At 38.0% G+C, this 27,511-nt stretch overlaps 2 protein-coding genes across 9 annotated transcripts in view; one reads left to right on the top strand and one right to left on the bottom strand.

The window, feature by feature from the left end:
• Nucleotides 1-3,701, bottom strand: part of osbpl1a (oxysterol binding protein-like 1A) — a 243,556-nt gene extending 239,855 nt beyond the window's left edge. For 3 of the 4 annotated variants that reach the window (XM_039754706.1, XM_039754708.1, XM_039754709.1), the window contains exon 1: nt 2,702-3,701. The gene's annotated coding sequence lies outside the window, so the exon portion shown is untranslated. The remainder of the gene's footprint in view (nt 1-2,701) is intronic. The other variant, XM_039754707.1, reaches the window with a different exon arrangement.
• Nucleotides 3,702-3,770: 69 nt separating this feature from the next.
• impact (impact RWD domain protein) overlaps nt 3,771-27,511 on the top strand; it is a 417,506-nt gene continuing 393,765 nt past the window's right edge. For all 5 annotated transcript variants that reach the window (XM_039754714.1, XM_039754711.1, XM_039754713.1 and 2 more), the window contains exons 1-2: nt 3,771-3,892; nt 18,088-18,216. In XM_039754714.1, the coding sequence (XP_039610648.1) occupies nt 3,848-3,892; nt 18,088-18,216 (174 nt within the window). In that variant the 5' untranslated portion in view covers nt 3,771-3,847. The remainder of the gene's footprint in view (nt 3,893-18,087; nt 18,217-27,511) is intronic.

Genomic DNA, 27,511 nt, shown 5'->3' with positions numbered 1-27,511 from the left:
TAATCTAGCAACTGAGGTGCACAAGTGTTATGCAGGTTGCAACCTATCTTTGAGGAACTTAATTTACAGATAAAACATCTTTATCCTTCCATCACCTCTGTTAAACCACTGACAAAGGTCATACTCTTAGTTATGAAATAAATGTAAATTAAACATGCCCAACTGTTTAATTCAAGTGACATTTTTCTGCAGACAGGAATATTAAAACTATGTTAATTACAACAAAAAAGAATGAATGCTAGTTTAATGTAAACTTTGTTCAAATGTGAAAGGTATCTAATCTGACTGGGCCCTTTTACTCCATCATGTCCATCGCATCAATCTTTTTACCAGTGGGAATGTCATGCGACGTGTCTGGAATAATGCAAAGAACATGCCCACATTGAACAGACTTGACTTAGTATCAAGTACACAAACAATACTCTGTCTCTGCAAAAACAAGGAATGACTGGCATGCAGCTGTGGAATCCCTTACAGTTACAGCATCTTTTATAACATATCACATGGTGTACATTCATAACTGTCTCTCTAGTGTTTGTAGATAGGATGGGCACATAATCATGACCCTTCAGGCATTTGCACAAGAAGAGTTCATTATTTCACAACCAAGACAGAATCCACATTCCCTCTGTTGAAGTGGATTTTTACATAAGGTTTCTATTTTATTACCCCAGCACAGGTTTTCCCTGGGAGGTAAGGAGTGTGATCTCTCAGTAACACGGCCTCTTGTCCTCTTTTTTTAAAAACTGGAGACTATCACTCCACTCTACTTCACCACTGTAAAAGACAATTTAGCTAAAAATGCACTTCTATAATACTAAGTGCTTTCTAGTTTTTTATTTTTGTAATAACCTTAGCTATAGAGATATATAATAATATGTTTTAGAATTTTAGAATATTTTAATCTCTGCAACCCAGCTTCACCATGAGTGACCCAATCATCCATCAGAACAAACTCCAACTGTATGGTTCCCAGGTGGGGCTTGTGAGTATTCCAAGACCAGCATGGGGCCACTTTTGTGGAGCAACTTCAGGGTAGGACATAGACTACCCTTGCTCAATAAGTTTCCTCCTAGAGTCAATGTTGTGTAAACAGCAGAACCCAACAATATCTGACCACAATTTTTCAATCTTATCCACACAAGATAAAGTTGCTACCTAACCAAATAGGTAATGCTTTACATACTAAGAATCAGTTTCTATTGCCAAAGAAAGCCTTTGCATCAGACCCTCAGGTTCCCTTTGTGGGTGGCGAGTGCCTGAACTGGCTATGTGGGTCACTCAACCACACGTGCTTGCTTGCTAACACCACTCCCAGGCTTGGTTATAGTGGTTCACCTTGCTAACTTTGTACTAGATGAGGTTTTACTAGATATATTTGAACACCAAATATTAAATACATCAGTTAGCCTACTATAGCTACAATAAACTAGTTTTATACAAGATGCCAAGGCACATTTACAGTTGTATTAACATTATCCAATCCTGATTCATCAAGCAATCAAAAAACTTGGAACTATGAGAAGAGAAAAAAAAACACTACCAAGAATAGAATAAAATTATCAAAATGTGAAGAACACATAAGCTCTTTACTAAAGATAAATAACCCTACAGACTACTAACTCTCCAGTTCAAAAAAAAAAAAAAATCACATTTTATCAAACAAGGCAGTACTCAGACTTCACACCTCTAAATTGGGCTAAATGGGTTTAGCAAATGGATGGATGGAAAGTTGCTCACCTTCCCATGTATTCCTTTAAAAAATAACTATAAAAAACAAACAAGTGATGCCGGCATACAATTCTAGGTGTCACCTTTTCTCAAGATAATGGGACACTCTCTTCCAGGACCTGCAGCTGGATTCCTTGGAAAACACCCTAACACGATAACACTCCAAGGCAGGAGATGTTCTCTTTTTCATATAACTTTCATGAACACTGGCATAGTGGAATGTCTTACGAAAATCTATTTTTCTATTATTAAAAGGAATATACTAAAATTACTTAATATACTAAATGTACAATTTTAAACCATCACTTTACTTATATACTACAGAAACACAGAACACAATATATAATTAAAAGAGCACAGCAGAACTTTATTCTTTTGAGTTTTACATTATCCTATGATGTTCTTCTCTGCAAAAGACAATAAATAAAATAAGGACTATTTGATACATCAATCTTCCACCCATTCTTGATTCATTTTAAACATTTTATTTAAAATATGGGTGGCATTTTAAGTGAAATCTGCCACTTTGCAGTAACAGAAGACTAAAGTGCCCCTATTCAAAAAGTGCTGCTCAATTTTCAGTTATTCCTCGCTTAATCGAGTTGGACGTTGGTAAGTTTTTTTGATGCTGAATTAACTTTGCATCACTTGCATATTGTGTACTGTACACTGTGTACTGTTTTGGTGAGGTCGACGAACAATGGGGGCTTAAAAGTTCGCCCTTACATGCACTCTAATGCTTTTAATTATTATTGTTATTTTCCAAAACAAAGAACAATCGAAGCACGGTATCGAGACAGCTTTCTGAATCTTAAATGAGAGGCCACTACAAATTCTCGTTGGTGGTCACGCTACTCTGCATAAATTAGTTTTCAATCGACTTAAGTTAACACAAACAATATGAATCGACACGAGCGATTTTCTATATTGTGCATTAAAACATATAAGCTGCACCTCGACGCTCACTTACCCCTTATTAAAATTCAGCCAAATTCCAATGTGAAGGACAGGTTTGTTTACTTCTCGAGTTTCATTTGCGTCGCATTGCTCTTTATGTATAAGCGGATTTAAGTTTTTAGTCAAAGAAGTATTGCCCTTTACATAAAATGAGACTTACTAAGTACTAGCGCGTCATACGGCACCGATCACACTAGGTGGGGGAGTTGCCTCCTAGAAATTATCAGACTGGACTAATCTGCTGGGGGTTGAAGCCACAATAACCATAAAGTCACGCTCAACGTGTGATGAATAAAGCCTTTAAAAACTTCCCGTTGACCCAGTAAATGTCTTGTGTTTTAGCTAAAGATTGGCGAGATTTTGATGGCTCGGAGAGACAAACGGCAACAATTAACACAAGACCCTTCACCTGATAACGGTTTGCTGATGGCGAACTTTACTAAGAGCGCACTTTTTCACCTTCTACCGTAGCTAACGGAGATATGGGTCTTTTTTTTGACTATGTATCAAGGCGGGCCGTTACTTTGGCGACCTGTCAGCGATGCCCCCTACCCGTAGGCAGGTGCGGCTCTGACAAATTGGGAGCTCAAATGCGCGATGTTGTGAGCTGCTCTCGTAGTACTACAAGTTGGGCGGAAACTGACTAAAACAAGATGCGATCCTCCTGTTTAACCCTGCCTATTATAAAGTCCGACATCGACGCAGTGGGATGGCACAAGACTCTCAACAATAAACAAAACAGTTACGTGCAATGTATCTTCTCAGTTAAATACACATAAAAGACTTTAGGGGGGATATATGGTCAATGTTGCTTTGTCATTCATTTTCTTTTATCTTGACACCAAAACATAAATCAACGGTTTATTTATTATTTATTTTCCTTACACTCACGAAACGTATCCTTAATGCTCCGGAAGCACTTCTGCTTCTTATAAGTGAAGATCAAATTTCCGTCGGCTGATATGCAGTAACTTTACAGAATAGGCGCTTGAGAGCAACGCTTCAAATTAAGTGTGGGTCGCCTGGCACTGCTCCTATTGTCTTTTCCCGATACCTATCTTGACACTACACGTTCCAGAAAAAAATAAAGGCCCAGTCCTGTCCGCGTCCCCTTCCAGTCCGTGTCACGTGTACTCGGTGCAGGCGGAACCAGAGAGCGATGAGTGCGGATTCGGCAGTGCGGGATGACAATCTGCAGTGCCAAGTAGGTTGTTGTTAATGGAAAGCAGAAAATGCACGTGCAGCACGCGGCTAAAGCATAGTGAAGAAAGAAATGTATGAATTGGGGGCCGTTTCGCCTCTCCCCACGTGTGGGTTTTACTCGTTCACTCTTGTCACTGTTGGCAAAAAGAATGACAACGTCAGCCAGTGTACACGTGACAGACAACGTGTACTTTGTATTTGTGTGTTTTGTCGTAGAATCATTTAGCAAATATACTGTATAGATCTAAAAAGAGACACTATGATATCTGTGTCTTCACTTCTCGAACGACTCAGAATTCTCAATAGGAACTGCACTAAAAGTCTAACTTGACTAAGAATTCGTCCTGTCTCAGAGTAGGACATAACAAAAATGTATTTGAATCGTACTGTACCTGCTCCCAGCTTGGAGTAGGAGTTCACGTTTGAGAATGAATGAATGCAAGCCGCAAACTGACAAGTCATAGTTTCACTGGAAATCATGATGACATTTTGTATTTTTATGGAAATAATATTAAGTCTTCACCACCAATATAATAATGATTAGCTATTCATAGTTGAAATATGAAACAAAATACTGAATTAATTTTGATTTGATTAGAATATGATATTATGATTTGATACACAGACCCACGTGACCTTGTAGTTAGGATATAGCAGGTTGGATAATGGATGGATGGATATATATATATTTATATATATTTTTTATTTTATACATATTTAGTATTTATATATTTTATTATATACAGTATATATATATATATATATATATATATATATATATTGCCCACAAGTCCGTACGCATGAAATCCGATAAAGGTCAGCAGATCATTAAAAAACAGTTTAACCCTTTACACATTACAGCTAGAGCACTTCTTTAAAACAGTGTTTCTAGTCATTTTTTCTTGTGCCAAAATGAACAGACTGCTGGGTGAGCTGAGTCTCGAACATGCAATATAAAATTGACCGTGTGAGAAGCGGTCTTCCCTTAAGTCCACTCCGGCGAAACTTAATGTCTGATCCTGAGACTTATTGGTGGTCATGGGAAAACAGACTTTAAGGAGGGACTGCAATCTTTTGAATTCAAAGGGGAAATCGGAGGTATGTGCGATATGAGCACGGACTCCCCTCGAACACATAGGTCAATATTGTTGCCTCGATAATATTGCTTTTAATGCTGTTACCTGCAGCCTGGTTCCATTACAGAGTTTGGATCGGTGTAGGTTTCACAGAAACATCACTGGAGCACCCACTTTCAAAATAAGCCTATGGGTTGGGAGGCCTGGTGGTTTAAGCGTATTAAGAAATTCAACAGGATAGTTTGTAGCATCATCCGTATTTAGCACCAAATCCACCAATTTGTATTCCATTAAAGCCCTTTCAAAAGAATTTTAATAAGACGTCATTGATCATGCCTGCTTGATCGTTTAAGGGCAGGGGTCCTCAATCACGGTCCTGGAGAGCCGCAGTGGCTGCAGGTTTTTGCTCCAACCCAGTTGCTTAATAAAAAGCACTTATTGCTAAAGTAACACTTCTGCTTCACTTTCGTGATTTTGAGCCCTTATTCCTTAATTTTGTCTTAAACAGCTATTTTAATTGCTCCTTATTATCAATAACATGCAAATGACAAGAGAGAGCAGCATTTCTCTCTTTAGCTTATTTACATTTACACCTGTGTGTATTTATCTGCACTATTGGGTTTAATTAAATACTTGGAAGAAAAATGAAGAGAAAAAAGTGAAGGACTGAGAATTACTCGTCCATTTTAGCCTTAGGGAAAGAAAATCTAAGATATGAGAATGACCTGACATAGCAGAGTTAATTTAATTTCATAGCTTGTTAGTGCTTTATTGGCAAGATTTGCTTTCTAAGTAAGCAACCAGGTCAGAACAAAAACCTGCAGCCACTGCGGCTCTCCAGGACTGGGATAGAGGACCCCTGTTTTAGGGGTCAGAATAGCACACTTATATATCTATTCTATAGGCTTATTATGAATGTAGGCAATATCAGGATATATTTTGGAAATTAAGTCTTCCACAGTGGTCACGATAGAACACAGTTCTGAAGGGATGGTAAGTTCACCATCCGATTCTGGAAAATCGCCATGCTCTATTTTGAGCAACAGGTATGAAAACTGACCAGCGAAAATATCACCCCTTAGTTGGACTCTCAGATTGTTGGTGAGTTTAAATTTGGTTACCGATGGCCACAGATAAGATCTCTTAAAACATGCTTCATCAGCTTGTGTTCCTCTGGACTCTACTGGTAATGTTTGACGAAAATTGCCTGTTAACAACACTGTAACTCCACCCATCACCTTATTATCCCTGATATATTGAAGGCTTTTATTAGGGCTGCAACGATTAGTCAATGTAATCGACAACGTTGACTTCAAAAAATTGTCGACGTGGATTTTTTATTGTCGACGCATCATAAACAGAACCTTCAATAGAGGCTCCAATCACAACCACATTGGTTTTTATAACTGCAATGCACTACATGAACGTCTCGGGGCAGTATCATTTGTTATTGTTTGTCAAGACGCACACAGTCCTACCAACGCGAGTAAAGTTAGTGTCACTTGTTAATGTTGATGTTTGTACTATATTGTGTATATCAAGGTTTCGACAACGATAGTTAACCCTTAAACCAACACATACTTGGGGGTTAATGCACCCCTGGACGCCAAATACTTTTTAGCTGCACTTTTTAAGTAAACATCACAATTCACAAAGAAAATGTGAAATTTTAACGGAACGCATTTTTTTTCATGCAAAGAGCATCACAATTACTGCACCACTGATCATTTTACACACTGCAAATGAACTGTAAAAACTATAAAAAAAACTACTGCAACAGTCTATTACTGTATGTTCAATATGTAACTGAAGTCATTGATGAAATTCAGTATATCACCGAGTCAACTGTGCTTTAACTGGCTGCATGCAAACACACAGGGGTAAACGCTGATGATTGCAGGCTCGTCTAGTGCAGCAGCTGAATCCCAGAGACAGTGTTGCTGCAGTTCTGCCAGGGCCAGCAGTGGTCGTGAGCTGGCTGCTCAATGAATATACGGGTGTGCTGGCAAATTGCACTGAGAAACAACTTTAGGCTGTTGCGGAGTTCAATGAATATGCCGCCGAATATATGTCAACGCATATACTCGACTTCAGTGTGCTTCCAAATTGCACTGGAAACAGACTCTAGCTGGTTGCGGCGTTTAACAAATCAGCTCCGGTGTGCTGGCAGTAATTACCTTGTTACATATTTTAGTCCGTTATTTTTTTATTTTGGCATAATATAGTACATGATGTGATAAACTACAACAATATTCTTTCAGAGTGTGATGATTAAAACACCTTTCTCTGTCTACAAAATCATTCTTGATTTCTTGCTACCTCTACTCCCTCTGAGCGTCTTTTCTCAGCTTCTGGGAACATTGTCTCAAAAAAGAGAGCCTGCCTCATACCAGAGCACGTCGAAATGCTCACATTCCTGCACTGCAATCAGGACTATATGAACTGAATCTTTTATAAACTGTACATTATTGTTTTATTTTACTTGAATTGAAGCTTTATTTAAACTCTTGCACTTTAAAACACACCAGTGGCCATTTTTAGTTAAGTTAAATGCACTTTTTGTGTTTAAAGACTATGTGCACTTTAGTTTGTATTGTTTAATGTATTTCTTTTTTATTGTGATGATCACACTAATATAAAAAAATCTGATTATTTTCAAGTTAATATGTTTCACTGGTTGTAATTTTAATTTGATTATTATTCATTTTAATCGTGTTAATACAGAGACATCAGGGTGACATTCACAGGTGGACAGACATGAGCAGATGAGGTAAGACACACACTGGAGTCCAGAACAGGATATGCAACCACAGGTCGCAGTCATCAAAATAGTCAGGCATGACATAATCTTGATTAATCGACTAATCGAAAAAAAATGTAACAATTAGTCAACTACCAAAATAATCATTAGTTGCAGCCCTAGCTTCTATTCAGAGGTTCAATACCCCCTTAGCCATAGTGCTTTCATCCCAAACAATAAGCTTAATATGTTGTAGCACTTCTGCCATGTTACTTTGCTTGGAAATGTTACATAAAAGGGTCTCTACGTGTATCAGGTTGAAAGGAAGCTTAATAGCAGCATGTGCAGTCTTGCCCCCTTCTAGAAGTGTACAACAACAACAACATTTGTTTATGCAGCACATTTTCATACAAATAATGCAGCTCAAAGTGCTGTACATGATGAAGAAAGAGAAAAAATAAAAATAAAAGGAACACTAATTAACCTAAAATAAAAGTAAGGTCCCATGGCCAGTGAGGGCAGAAAAAACAAAAAAATCTCCAGACAACTGGAAAAAAAAATAAAATCTGCAGGGGTTCTAGGCCACGAGACCGCCCAGCCCCCTCTAGGCATTTGGGTGCTTTGATCGGGTGGTGGTGGCACAGGTCGCCACCCCAGAAAACCAGAAAAAGAACAGAAGAGAAAGTAGGGTTTAGCACGGATTTTGAATATGAATATCATGAATAATAATGATAATTAATTGAATATACAGAGCATCAGGATTAAACTAAGATGAGGCTATGAGGAAGCCATATTAAAGTAATGTGTTTTCAGCAGTCTGGGAAGACCCCCGTATTTAATAATGAGTTTACTATGTCAAGAATGCTATCAATTAGTACGCCCGATACTTCTTTGAAGAAAGTTGTTGGTATTGGGTAGAGGACGCAGGTGGAGGGTCTCAGCTGCGAAATTATTTTATATAAATCAGGTAAATCTATCCTGGTGAAAGAATTTAATTTGTTTAAAATGGAGTACCAGGGTTTAAGTGGTTCAGTATTGGGGAGACGTACTATATCATTTCTAATATCCTTAATTTTTTGATTAAAAAATACAGCAAAAGCCTCACAAGTTTCACTGGAAGTTTTTTGGAGGTATTCCATTTACTTACCTGGATTTAGCAGAAGATCAATCGTAGAGAATGAGACTCTGAAAAAGAAAGAAAAAGAGGAATAATCTTGGAAGTCAATCATCACCCCGAAAGCAGATACCAAATTTGTGTATCAAATTTGAGGTCAATAGGTCAAATCGTTTGTGAGCTGCAGGTGATTTAAAAACCTGGACAGGCAAATGAACAGCCACGGTAGCTTATTATATATAAAGATTGAAATAGTGTTTATTTGTATGTATTGAAGTGTCTGTATACTAATTCTTGCGTATCTCAGTCAAGGTATTTCTGATATACAAGTGTTAGTTTAAAAATGTTAAACTGTCCTTTTCACCCCCCTCAGGGGTTAAATTTTGAAAAACACCAAAGTATGTGTTTATTTATTCCTTATGTAGAGCATATTTATCAAGTTTGAAAACCAAAGTCCTATTTTCATTTTTTTTCCATACAAACTTGCACACCCTGTATCACCCCTGCAGGGGATGAATTTCGAAAAATCCAAAAATAATTTTTTTTTTTTTTTTACTGAAGTGTCTGTGTACCAATTTTTGTGTTTCTCAGTTAAGTAGTTTCTGATATGTGGGTGTCACTTTAAAAAGGTTTAACCCCTCTTTTCACTCCCTCAGGAAAAATCCCTTCTTTCTGGGTACCTACATCATACAAGGTATCTTTTGTCCAAATGTCACGTTTCTGGCTCCAGCAGTTCAGGCTGTGCATTGATCTATTAGTCAGTCAGTCACTGTACTGTTTTATATATAAAGATAATACTAAAACTAATAGGAGAAGAAGAATAAAGAAAACTTAATAAAGTCATAGGTATTGCTGGCTGCCCATTAGACCCATCTCAATAAAGTAGGATATTGCACTAAGCTGCATGTAATTACTGCTGCCTGGCAACAACATTAAGAATAATAATAGGTCCACTGTAATGAGCACTGAGATGGAAAATTCAACACACATACACTGAATAAAGTAAAGCTGATAACAGAAATGTTTATTTAACAATGAATGATCCACAGCTGTACCTGATCCTTCTTGCTGTTATAGCCATGGCAAGCTCCTTGAAAAGTAGCAGTTACAGCCACTAATCACTGTTTCTGAATTCACGTTCACTCTTCCAGTGTTCCTGCTTGTGTTTCAGATTCACGTGTCATGTCTATCACTGTTATCCTCCTTTTACCTTCTGTAATGCTCAATTTATCCTATCCAATGTCCTGGGACCTTGCTTATAAAGCTTACATATGCACAAAAAGAGACTCAAAATGTGTGTACACAACTTTCCACCCAAACGTTGTCAATCTATAAAAGAAAACTTAATGGGGAACATGCTTATATTTACGGCAACTCTGACCCTTGTGTACATAAAATTTTCAAGAAACTGGGAAACGATGACACCCTTGATCAAGCTGTGAAATACAGCACAAACCAGCTAAATGATGACTCACATGCATAATAATTCATACCATTAAGCTGTTATTATAATGTGTGGTGACATGTCAAACATATTAAATAATGACTTTGATGCACTGGCTGTTTCTTAGTTCCTTTTTTAAGAGGACCAATAGTCCGCATTTGCACTGAAAAACTTTTATGGCTTTTTGTCAGTTTAGATCAGCTAACTGTTGTCACTTCTCAGGGAACTGGCTGACAGGTCAGGAATTTGTCAGACAACTTTCACTCCACTCACTCAAAGCTATAAACCAACCGGTGAAGCACTACAGCATAAGGTATGGGTGTACATACATAAAAGATAACATAAAGGCTATTTGCAGCGGCGGTGTCCAGTTCTCCTAATGTTATCCTAATGTAATGTTTACTGCACTCATATTGTGTGTTGATACCTGTGTGCTGATACTGTTTTACTGCTTGTGATTCACATATGCATACTGATTCACACTTGGTGCAATGATCTTTATGTGTATACTGCTAATTATTACCAACACCTCCATTACTATTTCTGCACAATGTACATTTATTGATTGATAGATTGAGTTTATTATTTGTCACAGGAGTCAATATTTTTGTTTTTAATTTTTCTCCTGTGTAGCCATCAGCATTTCCCCTTTGGATTAATAAAATTTATCTACAATAATCTAAAACCAGAGATTTGCATAAATACAGCTTGTTTTAACATTGCTTCGCATGGAGTATTGGAAAATGTATTAATCTGTATATGATCTAAAGTGTTCTATGGCTGTTCAAAGTTTGGTGCAAAATTCAAAAAATGTTTGCTTGTGATTTACTTAAATCATGGCAGTTGCAAAATTCCCTTTTTTCCCTGTGACCAAAAAAAAAACAAGTAACATTACCAACACTTCAGTTTCAACTGAGAGTACAAAGCTTCTTTGCTTACATGGAGTGATCATGCGATATACATTTATTTTAAAAATGATTCCATGTCAAAGCAGTATCTTTTTTGCAAGTTTATTGGTCCAGTGTTTTCAAAACACTCCACCCTTCCCAGGATGTCCGTGTCGATCCCTGCCTAAGCAACTTACTCTCTTAAATCCTGGTGAAATTAGTGTTAGTTCCCTAATTGAGTAAAGCGGATAAATGTTTTTACTCCTACACCTAAGAGTGGGACTAAATTAGCATTACTGTGACATTTTTGAGCCAGGTAGGACTGTTTGAGATGCTTGATAAATATGGGCACTGTGCTTATTTCACCAAAGGCAGTCATCACCAGGCAATTGGCAAAGCAAATTTAAAATTGCCTGGATAACCAAAAAATAGTAATACAAGTCGAAGCAAGAATGCAATTGTAACAGTCATTAACAGGTATGGAAATTATCTGAATTGTTCTTTAGAGAAAATTGCACTGCATACACCAAATGAAAAAAAATACATTTTAAAAAGGTAAACAAAGAAAACCATATATATGGAATGATAAATATTTGTAATTTTTTACTCACCTCAGCATTAATGATTAATTACAGTTGTAATTTTACCTACATACTGTATATTGACTGGCACCCTGTCCAAGGATTGTTCCTGACTTATGGTCTATGCAAACATGGACAGGCTCTATATTCCCTGCAACCCTGCTCAGTAGAAGCAGATTTAGGATGGATGGATATTACCAAACCCACTTAACCTAATTTAGGGTCACTCTGGGGCTAAAGCCTGTCCTGGCAGCACTGAGTGAAAGATGGGAAACAGAGCTGGACATGACACCAGTCCATTTCAGGCCCATTCTTGCACCTACACACATTCTCCCTCACTCACAAATTGGAGTCTTCAATTTATGACATAATTTTGTCACGTGAAAAGTGCTTTTCTTCCAGGAAATTTGCTACAAAAATGTCAGTTTGTGCTCTTAAAAGTGTTTCAGTGTATAAAGAGCAGTGGCTGCAGGTTTTTGCTCCAACCCAATTGCTTAATAAGAAGCATTTATTGCTCAAGTAACACTTCTTTACTTTAGTTGTCTCTCTCATTAAGATTTTGAACCCTTATTGCTTATTTTAGTCTGAAACAGCTATATTCTTGTTTTTTAATCGTTCCTAATTAGCAATAACATGCAAATGACAAATGAGACCAGGGGGTATTTTTCATATGTGGATTACTCGTTTAGCCGGATGTGATTGTTGACGATTTGGCATAATCCTGGATCTTGTCAGTTTTTTTAAACTAGTCTCTGTCTAACCTGCTTAATCCTGAAACAGAGTCTTAGGTGGGTTGCAGGAACCTGTCCACCTAACTTGTATGTCTTTGGACTGTAGGAGAAAACCAGAGAACCCAGAGTAACCCCAAGCAGACATGGAGAGAACATTGAAATTCCACACAGGGAGGATCCGGGGTGTAAACCCTGGTCTCCTTACTGTGAGGCAGCTGTGCTACCACCACGCCACCGTCCCTCACTTTCTAAATATTGGTATCTGAAATTTACACTTACTACATCAGTCTTCTGCATTCCTGTCGCACACTATGTACAAACAAGGTTGCACTCACTGTCTGCAGACTATCACTCGTACCACTACATCTTTTATGCATCCACTTGTGACAACCCATGCATTGGATTGATGGTGATGTACAGTGTAAATGTATATGGAAATATCTTGTTTCTGCACAGGCATGCAAAAAACCTGGAAAAATTGCATAATTTGCAACTAGTGCTATTACATTGTTTGGATTTGGAATAATACAGCTCATGTTTTGTTGCCATATGAGACAAATACAATGTAATTATTATTGTTTAATTTTCCAATCAATAACAAAAAAGGGAAATACCTATAAAATAGAGAACAGAGAGTGTATATAAAAGCAAAAAAAATAAAAAAGTAAGTTTGCAGAAGTGTGCTGTATACACTGTAATTATCTCTATCTCTGTATTATAGGATTTCAGTCATATGATCAGACTGATCTTTTATCAAAAAGTGTACCAGAAGTTAAGAAAAATTGAAGAAGATCTATCTCCTTTTAAAATATAATAACTCTTTAAATACTGAACACAATTTTGTTATCCTTCTTACAAAATGGAAAAAGCTTCAGAATTTAATATTATGCTTAATTAAGCGTTAATGTGGGAAATTATTTGCAGTTATACAAGCAGTGGTGATGCTGTTACACTTTTTACTTCTCCCTCTTTTCAGAAAGGATTAGGTGGATGGTGGATTGAGCTTTCAGACTTGAGTTCACATCAGTTCTTTTAGGTTGAATGCTGTTATGTTCTTTTGCATTCTAAGACTAACATTAACTACATACAGTGTGTTACATTCATTGGCTTATTTAATATCATCGCTACCTCTTTGTACTGTTATGTTGATTGTATATTTGTATCAGATACAGTATAATGTACTGCATATACATACAGTATATTGTACTTTATAGAGAAATGCGTATTGTTTGCTATTTAAAATACTGTTGTAAATTGAGTATTCAATTTTTTCTAGAATTGGATAAATCCTGTTTGCTAACAAAGTGTTTATATTTGCTCTATTATTTCATATATATACCATATATATATATATAAATACAGTAAATGATATATGTATATACAGTACATGTGTGTATATATATATATATATTTTTTTTTTTAAGAAATTTGTTCATTCATTTATTGAAAAAGGTTAATATCTAGTGTTTTTCCTGCAGTGATATATATACTACCTGTGTAAATTTTTATTATAGAATCTAAAGTACACAACTCTATCTGAGAAACAAGGTTAGATGCTTCATTTGCTCTGTTTATAATGTAAACATATACTTTTTTTCCATGGATGCTGAGTAAGAACACATTTTCTTAAGTAAAAATGTATTTATTTATACACTTATGTATTAGTAATTGAGTGAAACTATAGTTAGAATTCAGAGGTTGCAGGGAAGCTGGAGCCTATCACAGCAAGCATCAGGCTTGAGCCAGGAACAATTTCTGTGCAATCCATTGCAAGGTGAACACAGAAACACACTGGGGCCAATTAAGCAACACCAATTCACCAAACCAACATGGCTTTAGACTGTGGGAGAAAACCAGATGACCTGGAGGAAACCCATGCAGAGAAGGGAAGAACATGCAAACCCTGGCCTCCTTGTTACGTAACAGCAATGCTACCACTGTGCCTCCCCTAGAATGTGACAAGACATTCTAAATTATTTAATAAGAAATGTTAGATCCATTGCTCATGTGGCAAAAACCACTAGAACTGTACAATTATGTGGGCAATTATTTGCATTTTCAATAATGCCAACACTATTAATAATAGTAATGATAATAATAATACATTTTATTTAATAGGCGCCTTTCTTAGCACTCAAGGTCACCTTACAATAAAATCAAACAACATTAGTAAAATAAAAACAAGAGAATGCTAAATCACAAAGCAATAATTCGCAAACAAACAAAGATAACATGCAGTAACAGTGCAAAATTCACAATTGGTATGCCAGTTTGAAAAGATAAGTTTTGAGGGCAGTTTTAAACTGTGTTACTGAATCGAGCTGACGTAAATGAGAGGGAAGGGAATTCCAGAGTTGAGGAGCACTATGAGAGAATGCTCGAGCTCTCATAGAACTGCGTTTGATGTGTGGTACAGAAAGTAGAGCTGCAGATGAGGATCTGAGTGAGTGAGAGGGAGTGTAAGTCTGTAGGAGATCAGTGAGGTAGGGGGGAGCAAGGTTTTGGAGAGCTTTAAATGTTAAGAGCAGTATTTTGTATTGTATTCTGTAGTTAACAGGGAGCCAGTGAAATTGAGAGAGAATCGGTATAATATGTTCAGTGGGTTTACAACATGTTATTATCCTGGCAGCAGAATTTTGAAGAAGTTGTAAGCGATGGATACGTTTTTGTGCATTGCCAGATAGAATAGCATTACAGTAATCTATATGTGAGGTGACTAGGGCATTAATCAATACTTCAGTACTGTGTTGCGTAAAAACAGGACAAAGTCTAGAAATGTTTCGGAGATGGAAGAAGGCAGTCCGAGAAATGTTACTTATATGGGAAGAAAAAGAGAGAGTACTGTCTAGAATGATGCCCAGGCTCTTAACTTGGGAAAAGATGTTTATGTTAATATTGTTAATTAAAATAGAAGAATGGTTAACCTTAGCAAGTGTTGATTTATAGCCAATAAGGAGCATTTCAGTTTTATTGTTGTTTAATTGGAGAAAATTGTGTCATCCATGTCTTTTTGTCTTGGAGACATGCCAAAACAGCATCTGGAGGGAAAACAGAAGTGGATTTAGTGGATACACATAGCTGTGTGTCTTCAGTGTAACAATGAAACTTAATACCATGGTGACAGAAAATATTACGTATTGGGAAGATATAAATGAGAAAAAGAAGCGGCCCCAAAACAGAACCCTGCAGAACTCCCTGAGTAACGAATATGTTCTCAGATTTAAAGCCCTTTATTTGAACAAATTGCTTCCTATCAGTGAGGTAGAAAGAAAACCACTGGAGGACAAGGCCTCAGACTCCAAAACTGGGATATGGTGTCAAATGCAGAGCTGAGGTCAAGAAGCACAAGAATTGATAAAAGTCCCATGTCAGCTGCCCGGAGAAAATGATTTGTGATTTTGACCAGGGCAGATTCTGTGCTGTGTTTAGGCCTAAACCCAGATTGAAACTGTTCAAAAAGGTTATTTTTTGAAAGATGGGACTGGAGTTGGGAGGCAACTATCTTTTCGAGAACTTTAGATATGAAAGGAACATATGAGATAGGCTGATAATTGTTAAGGATATTTGGGTCTAAACCAGATTTTTTCAGAATTAGAGTAATTGAGGCTGTTTTTAGTGAGAGGGGGGCCGTGCTTGTAATAAGGGAAGAGTTAACTATAGCAGTTATCATGGGGGAAATATGTGACAGACAGGACTTAACAAAGCTTGTAGGTATTGGATCTAATTGCCATGTGGAAGAATTAGATTTTGTTATAAGCTCTGAGATATTATTTTCAGCTAGTAAACTGAAATCTGAGAATAGGGTGGTTGGTAGGGGAATATGGGTGATAGTGGAGAGTATGTAATTTTCTGCAGAAATAGAGGAAGTAAGTTGCTGGTGTATTTTTATAATTTTTGAGTTGAAATCCAAAAAAGTGCAGCAGTATTTAATAGAGAGGTTATGGTAAGCAACATTTTCTGGTGGTGTAATTAGCCTTTTCATTGTAGAAAAAAGAACTCTAGTATTTTTCCCTCCTGTGTTCATAATGATAGAATAGTATACAGTTTTGGCAGCAGAGAGTGCATTTTTTTATTTTAACATATGATTTGAGTATATTTCCTTGTGTACAACAAGACCCATCTTTTTAGCTAGGCGCTCCAACTGTCGGCCCTTGGCTTTGAGCTGACAGAGTTCAGATGTAAACCAGGGAGCAGTGCGAATAAATGAAACAGTCCATGTTTTTAAGGGAGCTAGTGTATCAAGGCAGAAGGCATTGTAATGGTCTACTAATTCTGATGGTCTGGTAGTGGAAAGAGAAACAGGCTGGGATTGCAATAAATTTATAAGGGTCTCTGGGTTTATATACTTGACATTACGAAATGAAATTACATGATGAACCTTTGATTTACTGAGAAGTAAGCTAACATCAAATGTGATCATTTTGTGATCTGAGATGGGTAATTCAGTAGGAATAAGATTTTGAGGTGTGATACCAGAGCAGCAAACTAAGTCTAAAATATGACCCATGTTATGATTCGAAAAGTTGACATATTGAATTAAATTAAAACAAACCAAACAAACCATCATCTTACAAGGTGGATTTGCTATTTCACAAAGATTCAGAAATCCATTTCTATTAAAGTAAAATCCATCTCTTTATCTTTTTGCGTCAGAAGTGAAGTGAGTTGCAAAGATGACATTGCATGAACCCTTTATTTCAAATATAGCTAGTGTGGCGAGCGGCTGGGGGTGGTACTCAATCGGGACGCCCAGAAGGACCAGAGGAGGACTGACGCCTCCTCCCAACTGCGAGCGGGCGACCACCCTGGTGGCTTTGGGGACCACGGGTACGGAGCTTGGAAGCTCAACCCTGTAGGGGCTGTGGTCACCGGCAGGGGGCGCCCGGATGCCTAAGGAGCCCTGGCCCTCGGCACTTCCGCCACACCCAGAAGTGCTGGGGGGAAAGAAGACCAGGGACACCTGTAGTGCTTCCGGGTGCATGGCCAGTACTTCTGCCACACTGGGGAGTGCTGGCGGAAGCTTATCGGGAGGCACCTGGAGCTCGCCTGGGTGTGAATAAAAGGGGCCGCCTCCTTCCATTCGATGGCTGGAGTTGGGTAGAAGAGGACAGAGCTTAGAGGAGAGGATTGGAGGTGGTCAGGAGAATAGAAAAGGCATTGTGATTGGCCAGGGCTTGAGGGGTGTTTGGTGCTGTGGCACTGGGTCTGTGCGTGTTTGTTGTAAATATAATTGTAATTAAACGTGTGTTGGGTGACAAAACGATGTCTGCCTGTCTGTGTCCGGCCTGGTGCCCACACTAGTTACTAATTTTTAGTGAAGGGAATACTCATTTATTAGTTTATGTGAAGCAACAAAAGTACAGACATATTCAGATATGGGACCTGGGTTGCAAAATGATGACAAAAACATTTTTTGGTGCAGTTTAGCAAAGTTGTACAAAACTTTCCAGACAGGGAATTTTAATTTTAAGACATCTGATAAGATAGAAAATAGTTCACTAAATATATTTATAGCATATGAATATTTAACTATGATTAATCACAACTTTTCAGTTTTGATTTAATTATATGTTTACACATTTATCTGTTTGTAATACTCTTTGTTTTTTTAATTCATTCTTAGATTGATGAAATTGAAGCACTTTCTTCTATTTATGGAGAAGAATGGTGTACCATTGATGAGGCTGCCAGAGTTTTTTGCATTAAAGTCTCAGATGGCATAGATAAACCAAAATGGACACTCTGCTTACAGGTAACTTTATCAAAAATTGCTTAAGAAAGTATAATGGCAAATGCTGATCATTTTGTTGAAAGAAACTATACAGTATACACGGTGTCCAGCATAGTTTGAGTTTGATTTAACTGAGTGCATTCTAAGTTTTGAGCTGACAGTCACAGACTGGAATGGTAAAGGGAAGAAAATCATTTAATAAAGTAGGAGTAGACAGCATTGGCCTGCAATGATTCTATTCTAGTAGGTGATTAGTGATTGTCAACTAAAGTACACACTTACTATTAATAGAAAATTATCAAAGGGTATTGTTATAATGATAACAATAGATTTGCTAGTTTGTGTTGTGATGGATGGCTGGCAGCTCATCCTGGTCGACACACCCAGGACACTGGATGGTGACTTCCCTGCAGCATATCAGTGCCCAGGATTCCCGCAGGGCACTATGGGAGATGGAGTTCGGCTGCACAGCCCTGCTCATGGGCACCGCCAGGTGACGCTGCAGGGAGACACAGGGATTTCAGTTTCCCATATAGCCCTGAAGTACTGCCAAGTCATGGGGACAGAGGGACAGAAGTACTTTCAGGCTGAAGAAAATACAATTCTCCATCTGACCCAGAAGTACTGACGAATCACATGGACGGAAGGACAGAAGCACTTCCTGGTCAAGGACTATAAAAAGGACTGGTGGAGACCCAGCTAGCGAGCTGGAGTTGGAAGGGAGTGTAACAAAGCTTGCTTATTGTGTTGACTTATCGTATGTTTGGTGGATGTGGTGCTTAGGAGGCACTATTGCAAAGGAAAATTCTGCTTAGTGCTTTTAAACTTGTGTCCAGAGCATTTGTCTGTTGGGTTTCACGGGGCAACAGCGCCCTCTAACATCCAGAGTGTATTTTCAAGTGTTGGTTAATGAAAGTACCATAGTAGTGCGGTATGACCAAAATTTCTATATCATGGTATTTTTGAAAATTAAACCGGTTTCATGGTATTAGACGGTATTTTTTTCCACATTTTCCACTGCAATTACTTGCAGTAGCTGCCGTGGGCTGGTGCCCTGCCTGGGGTTCATTTCCTACATTGCACCCTGGGTTGGCTGGGTTTGGCTCCAGAAGACCCCCGTGACTCTGTAGTTAGGATATAGCGGGTTGGATAATGGATGGATGGATTACTGCAGTAGACTGGCTAAGAATAACTTATTCCACTGTCATGAGAATTGTACATTGTACAAAAAAACATTTTAATGTGCACACAAGTATTAATACAGGTTTGCATGGCCCCATAAAGTGATAGTTTTCAAGGAGTGGGGCACTAATGAGGCAATAATGAAGGAATCACATTGCATGACAGCTGCAGTCAAAATATAGAACCTTTTTATTGAACAAATTTTGCAAACAACTTAAAACTAAAATTTTGACAACAAATTGTTAAACATCCAAAGAGGAATTTAGGCTTAGTAAAATATCCAGAGGTGCCTGTCAAAAGTTGTATTGAACTGAACATGTCTTAGAAAAGGAATAAAGAGTAAATGTTTTTTGTAAACCAACTACACTTTCTGTTAATGTTAACAATCTCTGTCCACTGACATGTTAAAATGACTTTTTAAACAACTTTACCATCATTTAACTGCATAATATTTAAACTAAAAAATAATAACAATAAAATACAGTAAATAATAGTGCAACTTCCAGTAATAATACTATTACTTCAAAACTTCAAGCCCAGGTACATTACACAGTATTCACCAAAATAAAATAAAATATAACAAGTGCAACTTTGTGATGACATCTTTACCATCTGAACCGTCATTAAGGCAAATTGCATTAATATGGACCTTGCGTCAAGCTACGATATATACATAAATAATAAAACTGCAATTTGCATTTATAATGCTATTTGTGGTATAGTGGATCCACGGCTTCAAGAAAAAAAAAAATCCAGTTCGCCGTGTCCGTCTCCTTGGGCACGACTGCGGAGAGTTGATGAGGTGATTGGGGCGAGTCGCACCTGATCGTTCTCAGCTGCTTCATCGGCTTACTGAGGCATGTGAATAAGGCGCTGCGCCCATGGAAACTTATATTTGTGGGCCAGCAGGATAGGGGGAAGGAAAAAAGAAACGATACAACACAAGGAGGTTAAAGAAGGGAAAAGGCAGTCATGGGAGACAATCCAGACACCGGGAAGGAGAAGGCAGCACGAGCTGGGGCTCCATGAGGGAGCACAGGCTGAGGCGATCTAGGGGCTGGTTCACCCCACTGACTAAGCGTGTAGAGTGGGGCAAGCGAAATGTAAGACCTCCAGATGGATCTGAGGAGTGACTCAGTGAGTGTGAAGGAAGATGGGAGGTGTGCCGACCTCAGACAGTCTGGCTGCCCAGTGTGGAGGCAGCAAAGTCAGTGGTTGGCAGAAAGCAGTTCGTGCTGCAAACGCAAGTGAAGGGTGAGCTGTGGAGACAGAAGGTGGTGTGCTGCGATCAGGCAAGGAGAGAGACTGCATTTTAACCTCTATTTAAACTGCTTTATTTATTATGGATTTTATCCCCACATTTCACTGGTTTTATGGATTTGTTATTTATTTGGGTACTGTATTTTTCTGAACACTGCACAACAGACACTTTTGGTTTTACTTTTGACTGTTTTTAACAAAAGCACTTGAGCACTTTCCACCATCCCCTGGCTTCAATGAGATTTCTCAGCTCATCTTGGTCATGACTATCAACGGTGTTGGTTTAACAGACTCCCATGTGGGAAGAGGGAGTCTGTAGGGGACCGGCATCGTCACACTATTACACAGTAACCAGGTATTGTACATTACACAGTGTTGAAAAAAAATAAAATAAAACAAGTACAACTTGGCATGCAGTATTATCCAGTAGTATATAAACAAGCCAAAGTATCTCCAGACAACAGACACGGCACCTTTTTTTGTCAAAAGTTCTTCTGTGTCATCATGTTCAACTTTATTGTCTGCTACAGCTTCCGTTTCGGAATGTTCTTTGTCCATTTTCACTGCTCAATACCTCCACTAACGCATGTACTGTACTCTGTTGCGTTAAACAGTTTCCTGCTGCGCCACGGTCCGAACATTGTTTAGGCTATTTAAACCAGTGTTACGGTATAAGAAAAATCCATATCATAACAAAAATAAAAAACGTTTTTTGGTATGAACCGGTATACCGCCCAGCACTATACCATAGCATATCAGTCCATCCATTATCCAACCCGCTATATCCTAACTACAGGGTCACGGGGGTCTGCTGGAGCCAATCCCAGCCAACACAGGGCGCAAGGCAGGAAACAAATCCTGGCAGGGCGCCAGCCCGCTGCAGGACGAGCATATCAGTCTTCAGGAAAATTCAAAATAAGTTTTGTCAACGATTTCCTTATTGTTCAAACATTTATATAATATGTTGTCCTGTGAAAAAGTAAGCTAATTCTCATACAATATGTATTAGGGCAGGCATGTCAAACACGCAGCCCGCAACAGAAATTTGTGTGGCCCGCATGGCAGATCCTAGTTAGCACTAAACTTGTACAAAATGATTACTATCGTTTGTGATTGAATCATTCTGCATCTTCGGCATTACTTATTGACTTTTCTTACTCCTGTCTTCTGACAAAAGCACATTTTCCCATAGCATTACGGTACTGGAAACGTCATCTGCTAGTATAGTTGCAGCTGCGAAGTCGCAACTGAAGTGCTAGGCTGCAGTCCGCGGCCCGTTAGTGGGGAGAACTGCCAGCAACGGAGACTCACTTTGTGAAGGGCTACAGCAGAAAGGCTGCCCCCTTCACTGAGGACACTTTTCAGAACGCTAGGTGGGCAGGGCTTTGCAGCGGTGCAGAAAGAGGAGAGACCGCATTGACAGAGTATTATAACAAAGTATTTTTATGTTTCTGACAGTTTCCCCATATGACATGAATCCACAGAAATCTTGTTACTACGAAGTACATTTAGCAGCAGATACTTTCATTACAACGAAGTGACCGTGAAATGCTTGAATGAACCATCCACAGAGCAGTTAGTTCTGTGGTCACAGCTCAGTTGTGAACATTTGCACAACGATCCCCAAACAGAAACACTGTAAAAAATTGTTCTTTCTTCGAACTTTCCTCGTACTGTTTTTTTGCTGTTTTTGTTTTGTGTGGTTTTAAGTGATACATTTTCCTTATTGCTCATCAACATTTGAAAAACATCCATCAGAATTTAACTCATTGTCACCCTTCAATAAAAACGGCATACTTGTTATATGCAAAAAAGAAGAAAAATCTCGGGTTGCAAATGTATGCGAACTGCTGCATTTGAAGACGCCGAAAAAGCCGTTTTTATGTGGTTGCAGTGATGCTTGTTCAAGAAACATTCAAGAATATATGAGGTTTTTAAACTCTCTTGGGACCCGGACAAACAATCTCACATGTGGCAATAGCGCTTTGGGACGCAGTTCTGCGTGTTGTTCCCGTTGGGTGGGGGGGATCCCAGATCCCAAAAGATTTCAGAAACCTCATAATATGAAGAAGAAGAAAACGATAATTTGGCTTCTGACTGATAACGGTGCTGACCACAACATGCTTCCACACTTAGATAATGTTCACGTTGAATTCCTCCCACCCAATTGCACGGCAGTGCTTCAGCCATTGGATTTGGGCATCATTCGCACCCTGAAAATGTATCATCGCAAGGAAATGCTGAGAAAAATTCTCGTCAGCATAACTTGTAGACAGGAGAAGATTAAAACAACGCGAAAGAAGCTATTGAAGCTGCTTCCATTTCCAACATCCCATCTTTTTGATACACGTTTTCTGCAGTGACAGCAACCAAAACAAGACTACGGAGTATACTGAACATAAGCAACACACTTCGCATGTCACTGTCTTCCATCCTCCCCAGATGGGATCGTATGGTTGCAGGAGAACAAGCTCAGGGCTCTCACTGATTCTGCATTATGGTAAGCTGTATAATTTCTATTACTAAATTATAACTTAATAATAATAGAAATGTAATGTAAATTGTGTATAAAACTGCCCTACGAACCCCCATAATCACCCCATAAACTCCAACCTCCAACAACCCACCGGTCCCTGGAAAAATTTGCTTCTAGTAAAGCGGTCCTTGGTGTCAAACAGGTTGCAGACCACTGGGCTACACTACTGGCTGGACTGCTGAGACTGGCCACTCGGCAGAACTGACCATCACGAGTAGTAATAGCTCGCATATTTTCATGTTTTTCTGATCTAGCTTTATGTAATTTTGTGCTAGTATTGTAATGAACAGTTAGTGCAGACTACAGCTGAAGATCTGAAGTGGACGCGAGAGGTTGGTGAGTTGTTTATTAACAGATTTTTGTGATTTTGAGTTTGTATAATTAGTGCAGGTCAGGGGACTTTTTGTATATCGGCTTATTTTACAATATAAACTTTGAAGTAAACTTAGTAAAGTAAAATTTCATTTTTGGAGGATTTGTTTTCCAACTTGTATTACTGAGCAATGAATTCAGTGAGCGTTTTCCCGATTTCAGTTCACACGAACAGGACTTTGTGCTGTTTACGTCACCATACTCTTACAACGTTGAGAATGCGCCGGAGAATATCCAAATAGAATTAACTGAACTGCAGTCAGATTCTATTCTGATGGCAAAATACAACAAAGTTGGTGTGCCAGGCTTGTATGCTTACCTGCCACACTCGTATGTGCAGATCCATGAGTTGGCATCGAGAGTATTGTCTATGTTCAGAAACACTTACCTTTGTGAGGAATTGTTTTCATTAATGAAAGCTACCAAAACCCCACATTGCTCAAGACTTACTGTCGAGCACCTTTCATCCCTCATAAAAGTTGCAGGTGCACAAGATTTCAAGCCTGATATCGACAAACTGGTTACTAACAAGAGATGCCAAGTGTTGGGACAAAAGAAATAAATCTCACACTGTAAGACTCCTATATAAGCAATGAATATAATATAATGAATATAATATAATAATATAAGGACCTAGCTAAGAGGCTAAGACTCTAATTGTACGCTGTTGTCCAGAGATTGTATGGAAATAAATTGTTTTTCTTTAAACTTTAAGTGTTACATTTTTTAAAGTTTTCAGTATTGGAAAGAAAGCCACAGTAACTTTATATAATAGTATAATAGTATTTGTTACAGTGCGGCCTGCTGATGCACATATGGCAGTCGAAGCGGCCCACCAATGGTAGTGAGTTTGACATGCCTGTATTAGGGTAAAGCTAGCAAACATCTAGACTTCAAAAAGCCCTTAAAGTAGATGAATATAACCTTAAATGACACACAAAACATAGCAGATTGCATATAGTTATTATTTATTCATCAAAAACCTAGCCTACTGTATATACAGAGGCCATTTGTGTAAAATACAATAAATAAGTATATCCCATAACTTATTAAGTTGCAAGGCCACCTTTAGCAGCAATGAGCTCATCTATTTTTTTCATCTTATGAAAAGGATGTTGACTCACTCCTTTTCTTCTCTCTTTCATATTAAAAGGAGATGCAGGATAAATTGATTTGACACTGTAAATCCTCTAGTGTGAGAGTGGCCTGTGTTTCACTGGCATTCATTCAAGTGTTGATTCCTATCTTATGCCAGGTGCTTTCAGGATAGACTCCTGTACCTACAGTCTTATATTAGAATATAAACTTTTATACTAATCTGTCTAGGTATAGGGGTGTTACCCTGCATTTTCAAGCCTACCTGGAGATTTCTGTAATAGCTGTCAGCCTGAGCTCTGCATGGCCTTAGGGGATTACTCTGTCCAAAAATAGTATTGTTTAATATATAATTTATTGCTTGTTAGTTTGTAGTGATGAAGAAAAAATGTAATCCTACATTTCATGCACAATTAAGATAACAAAGTTTTTGATATAACAAGAGTCTATGATGACCAGTGCTGGAGAACAGTAAACAGTATCAAAAACATGATGAAAAAAATCTTATGTTATTTGCGTCATATAATCTACATGCCATTTCCTCCAGTTGTATGCCCACAATGTCACAAACACGTGTGTATTTACTGAAATATTGTTAAATAAACCATGGTAATTTGAATTGATGATCTGTTTTACAGAGGTCGTTTTAATAAAAATGTGTTTGGAACGCATTATATAACTGCCTGACATATGGGTTATGAGACACCAGAAATCATTAGAATTTTTCATGCCCATTTTTGATACTGTTCACTGTTATTCAGTGTTGGTCACCATTGATGTCTGTTATATCAAACACATGGGGTGGATCATTCCTTTAACATGTAAGTTCTCAAAGGCATCATTTGAACTACATTCCTCCTTAAATGACCAGTGTAGTCTTAACTATATTAAGCTAGAAATATATACTTCTGCCTGTTGACATGGAATGTCTTTACCATTATTACTCTGTGACCTAACTCTTTCTCCGTGGTACATTTAGACAGTTTACTTTTACATCCTTCTCAAGGTGAATGGCTATATGACTACTTAGTTGCTTCCAATCTATGTCCTCTAACTGCCAGTGTGGATTTCTGTGAATTGATGATAGTCCTGGTTGGGATCATTGTAGCATTGGTTTTGACATTCCCTATTGAATAATGCAGCTATTTACAACAGAAAGAGCACAGCCAATGAAAATTAAATATATATAGCAGATATATACCTACACCTTTTTGAAGCATTTGAGGAATTTAAGAAATAAGTGTTCAAGTCATGAAATGTTTTTGTTTCAAGTATGTATAGCTCCAGTGTTGGCTGATAAAAAGGGATGGTTATCATCAGAGAGTAAGAAGCGTATTTAACAAGCAGCATAAAAAAGAGAGAGGGAGTGAATATCCCAGTATTGCCATTGTTTCAGTTTTTAGTACCATTTTATTTTCAATTGCTTAGATACCACTACTGCTGAATTAAGGACAACACAGGGAAACATAAGAGTTTCTTCGTATCTGTTGTAGTGACAAGACAGAGATGATTAACTTGTATTTAGAGATAGTTGGGTTCAACAAGCTAGGAAAGCATTAAAAGAGTTGCAGAAAAACAAAAAGCAAACAAACGATCCATTATTACTGAAAAACAAAATGTTGTATTTGCATCTTGTCTTTTCAACAAAACTACAGATTAGAGAAATGTTAGTGAAAAGAAGTCTGCAAAATTTTCTTCCCACCTCAAAGATAAACTTAACCTTATAGCTATATCAGTTATTTTTTCACTGCATTAGGGAAAAAGCCACACTTCAAGAAGTTAACCTCTAGTCATAATGCTTGAATGTTAAGCTTGAATGGTGTGAACAAGAGGGTTTTCGTGTTCTCTGTCAGCATCTGGAAAGCCATTCTCCAAAAATACCTCATTTACCAGTGATGAAAAAGAGAAAAATAGAGGACGAAAGAGAAGCTCAAAATTAAAAAAAAATACAATTCCTTTATTTAGATGTCTGCTCCTTAATGCAATGCAAAATTAGATGTCTTTCATAATAATGTTAGTTGTAGTAACATATGTAGCCAGGTGCAGGAAAGAAATAATCGGGCAACAGAAAAAAGTTGGAACACCAATTGGGTTGTCCCGTTTAATTAAGGGAGTCCAACAGAAATTGTGGCTTGAAATGAAACCAAAGAAATGTCCACTCCAGCTCAAAACAACAAAATAAGCACATTTTATCAAAGGGTTGTTTGTTCAGGAGTTCCATCAGGCGGTTTGCTCTTGGAGAAAAAATGAACTCTTCTGGGCAGTTGGGCTTCTTATAGCGATGTATCCCTGAAGGGGTGGTGCTAAGTGCCCTCATTAGGCTTTTTCTTGGAGCTGTGGGGAGAGAAGAAGAGAACGTTAGCAGGCATGTCCCTGTCTGCCCCAGCGGGTTATCACATACCCCGATCAAGCCCATGTGGGGGTCTTCTGATGTACATGCATGACACATAGACAGATGATAGTGATGGAAATGAGTCCCTTCAGGAAAGACAGATAAGGTACATACAGAGGAGGCATAGACCTATGCATTAAAAAATAATGTTCTTGATCATAAAATAAACACTGAAGAACAGAACTTCCCTTAATCACTTCGGTTGAACTTAGATATGAAGACACTTGATGCTTTACTCATATAATCCTCTAGAGTTTAATAATGCAAATAATAACATTTTACTCTAATAAAGCATATAGACAGCAAAGAAAATATGGCAATCATGGGTGATTTTGCTTATCTGAAAATTATCTGGGAAGCCCCCTCTTTGATATAAGAGAGAACTGAAATAATGTTTCATCTTGAGCCCAACATCATGTCTGCTTAAATCTCTTTTTCTCAAGCAATAAAAACAGAGCAAGAGAAAAAGAAGTGATTCA

Source organism: Polypterus senegalus, chromosome 5 (assembly GCF_016835505.1).
Source record: "Polypterus senegalus isolate Bchr_013 chromosome 5, ASM1683550v1, whole genome shotgun sequence".
Lineage (NCBI taxonomy): Eukaryota > Metazoa > Chordata > Cladistia > Polypteriformes > Polypteridae > Polypterus > Polypterus senegalus.
Note: the sequence above shows the minus strand (reverse complement) of the source record. Positions and strands in the feature narration are given on the sequence as shown.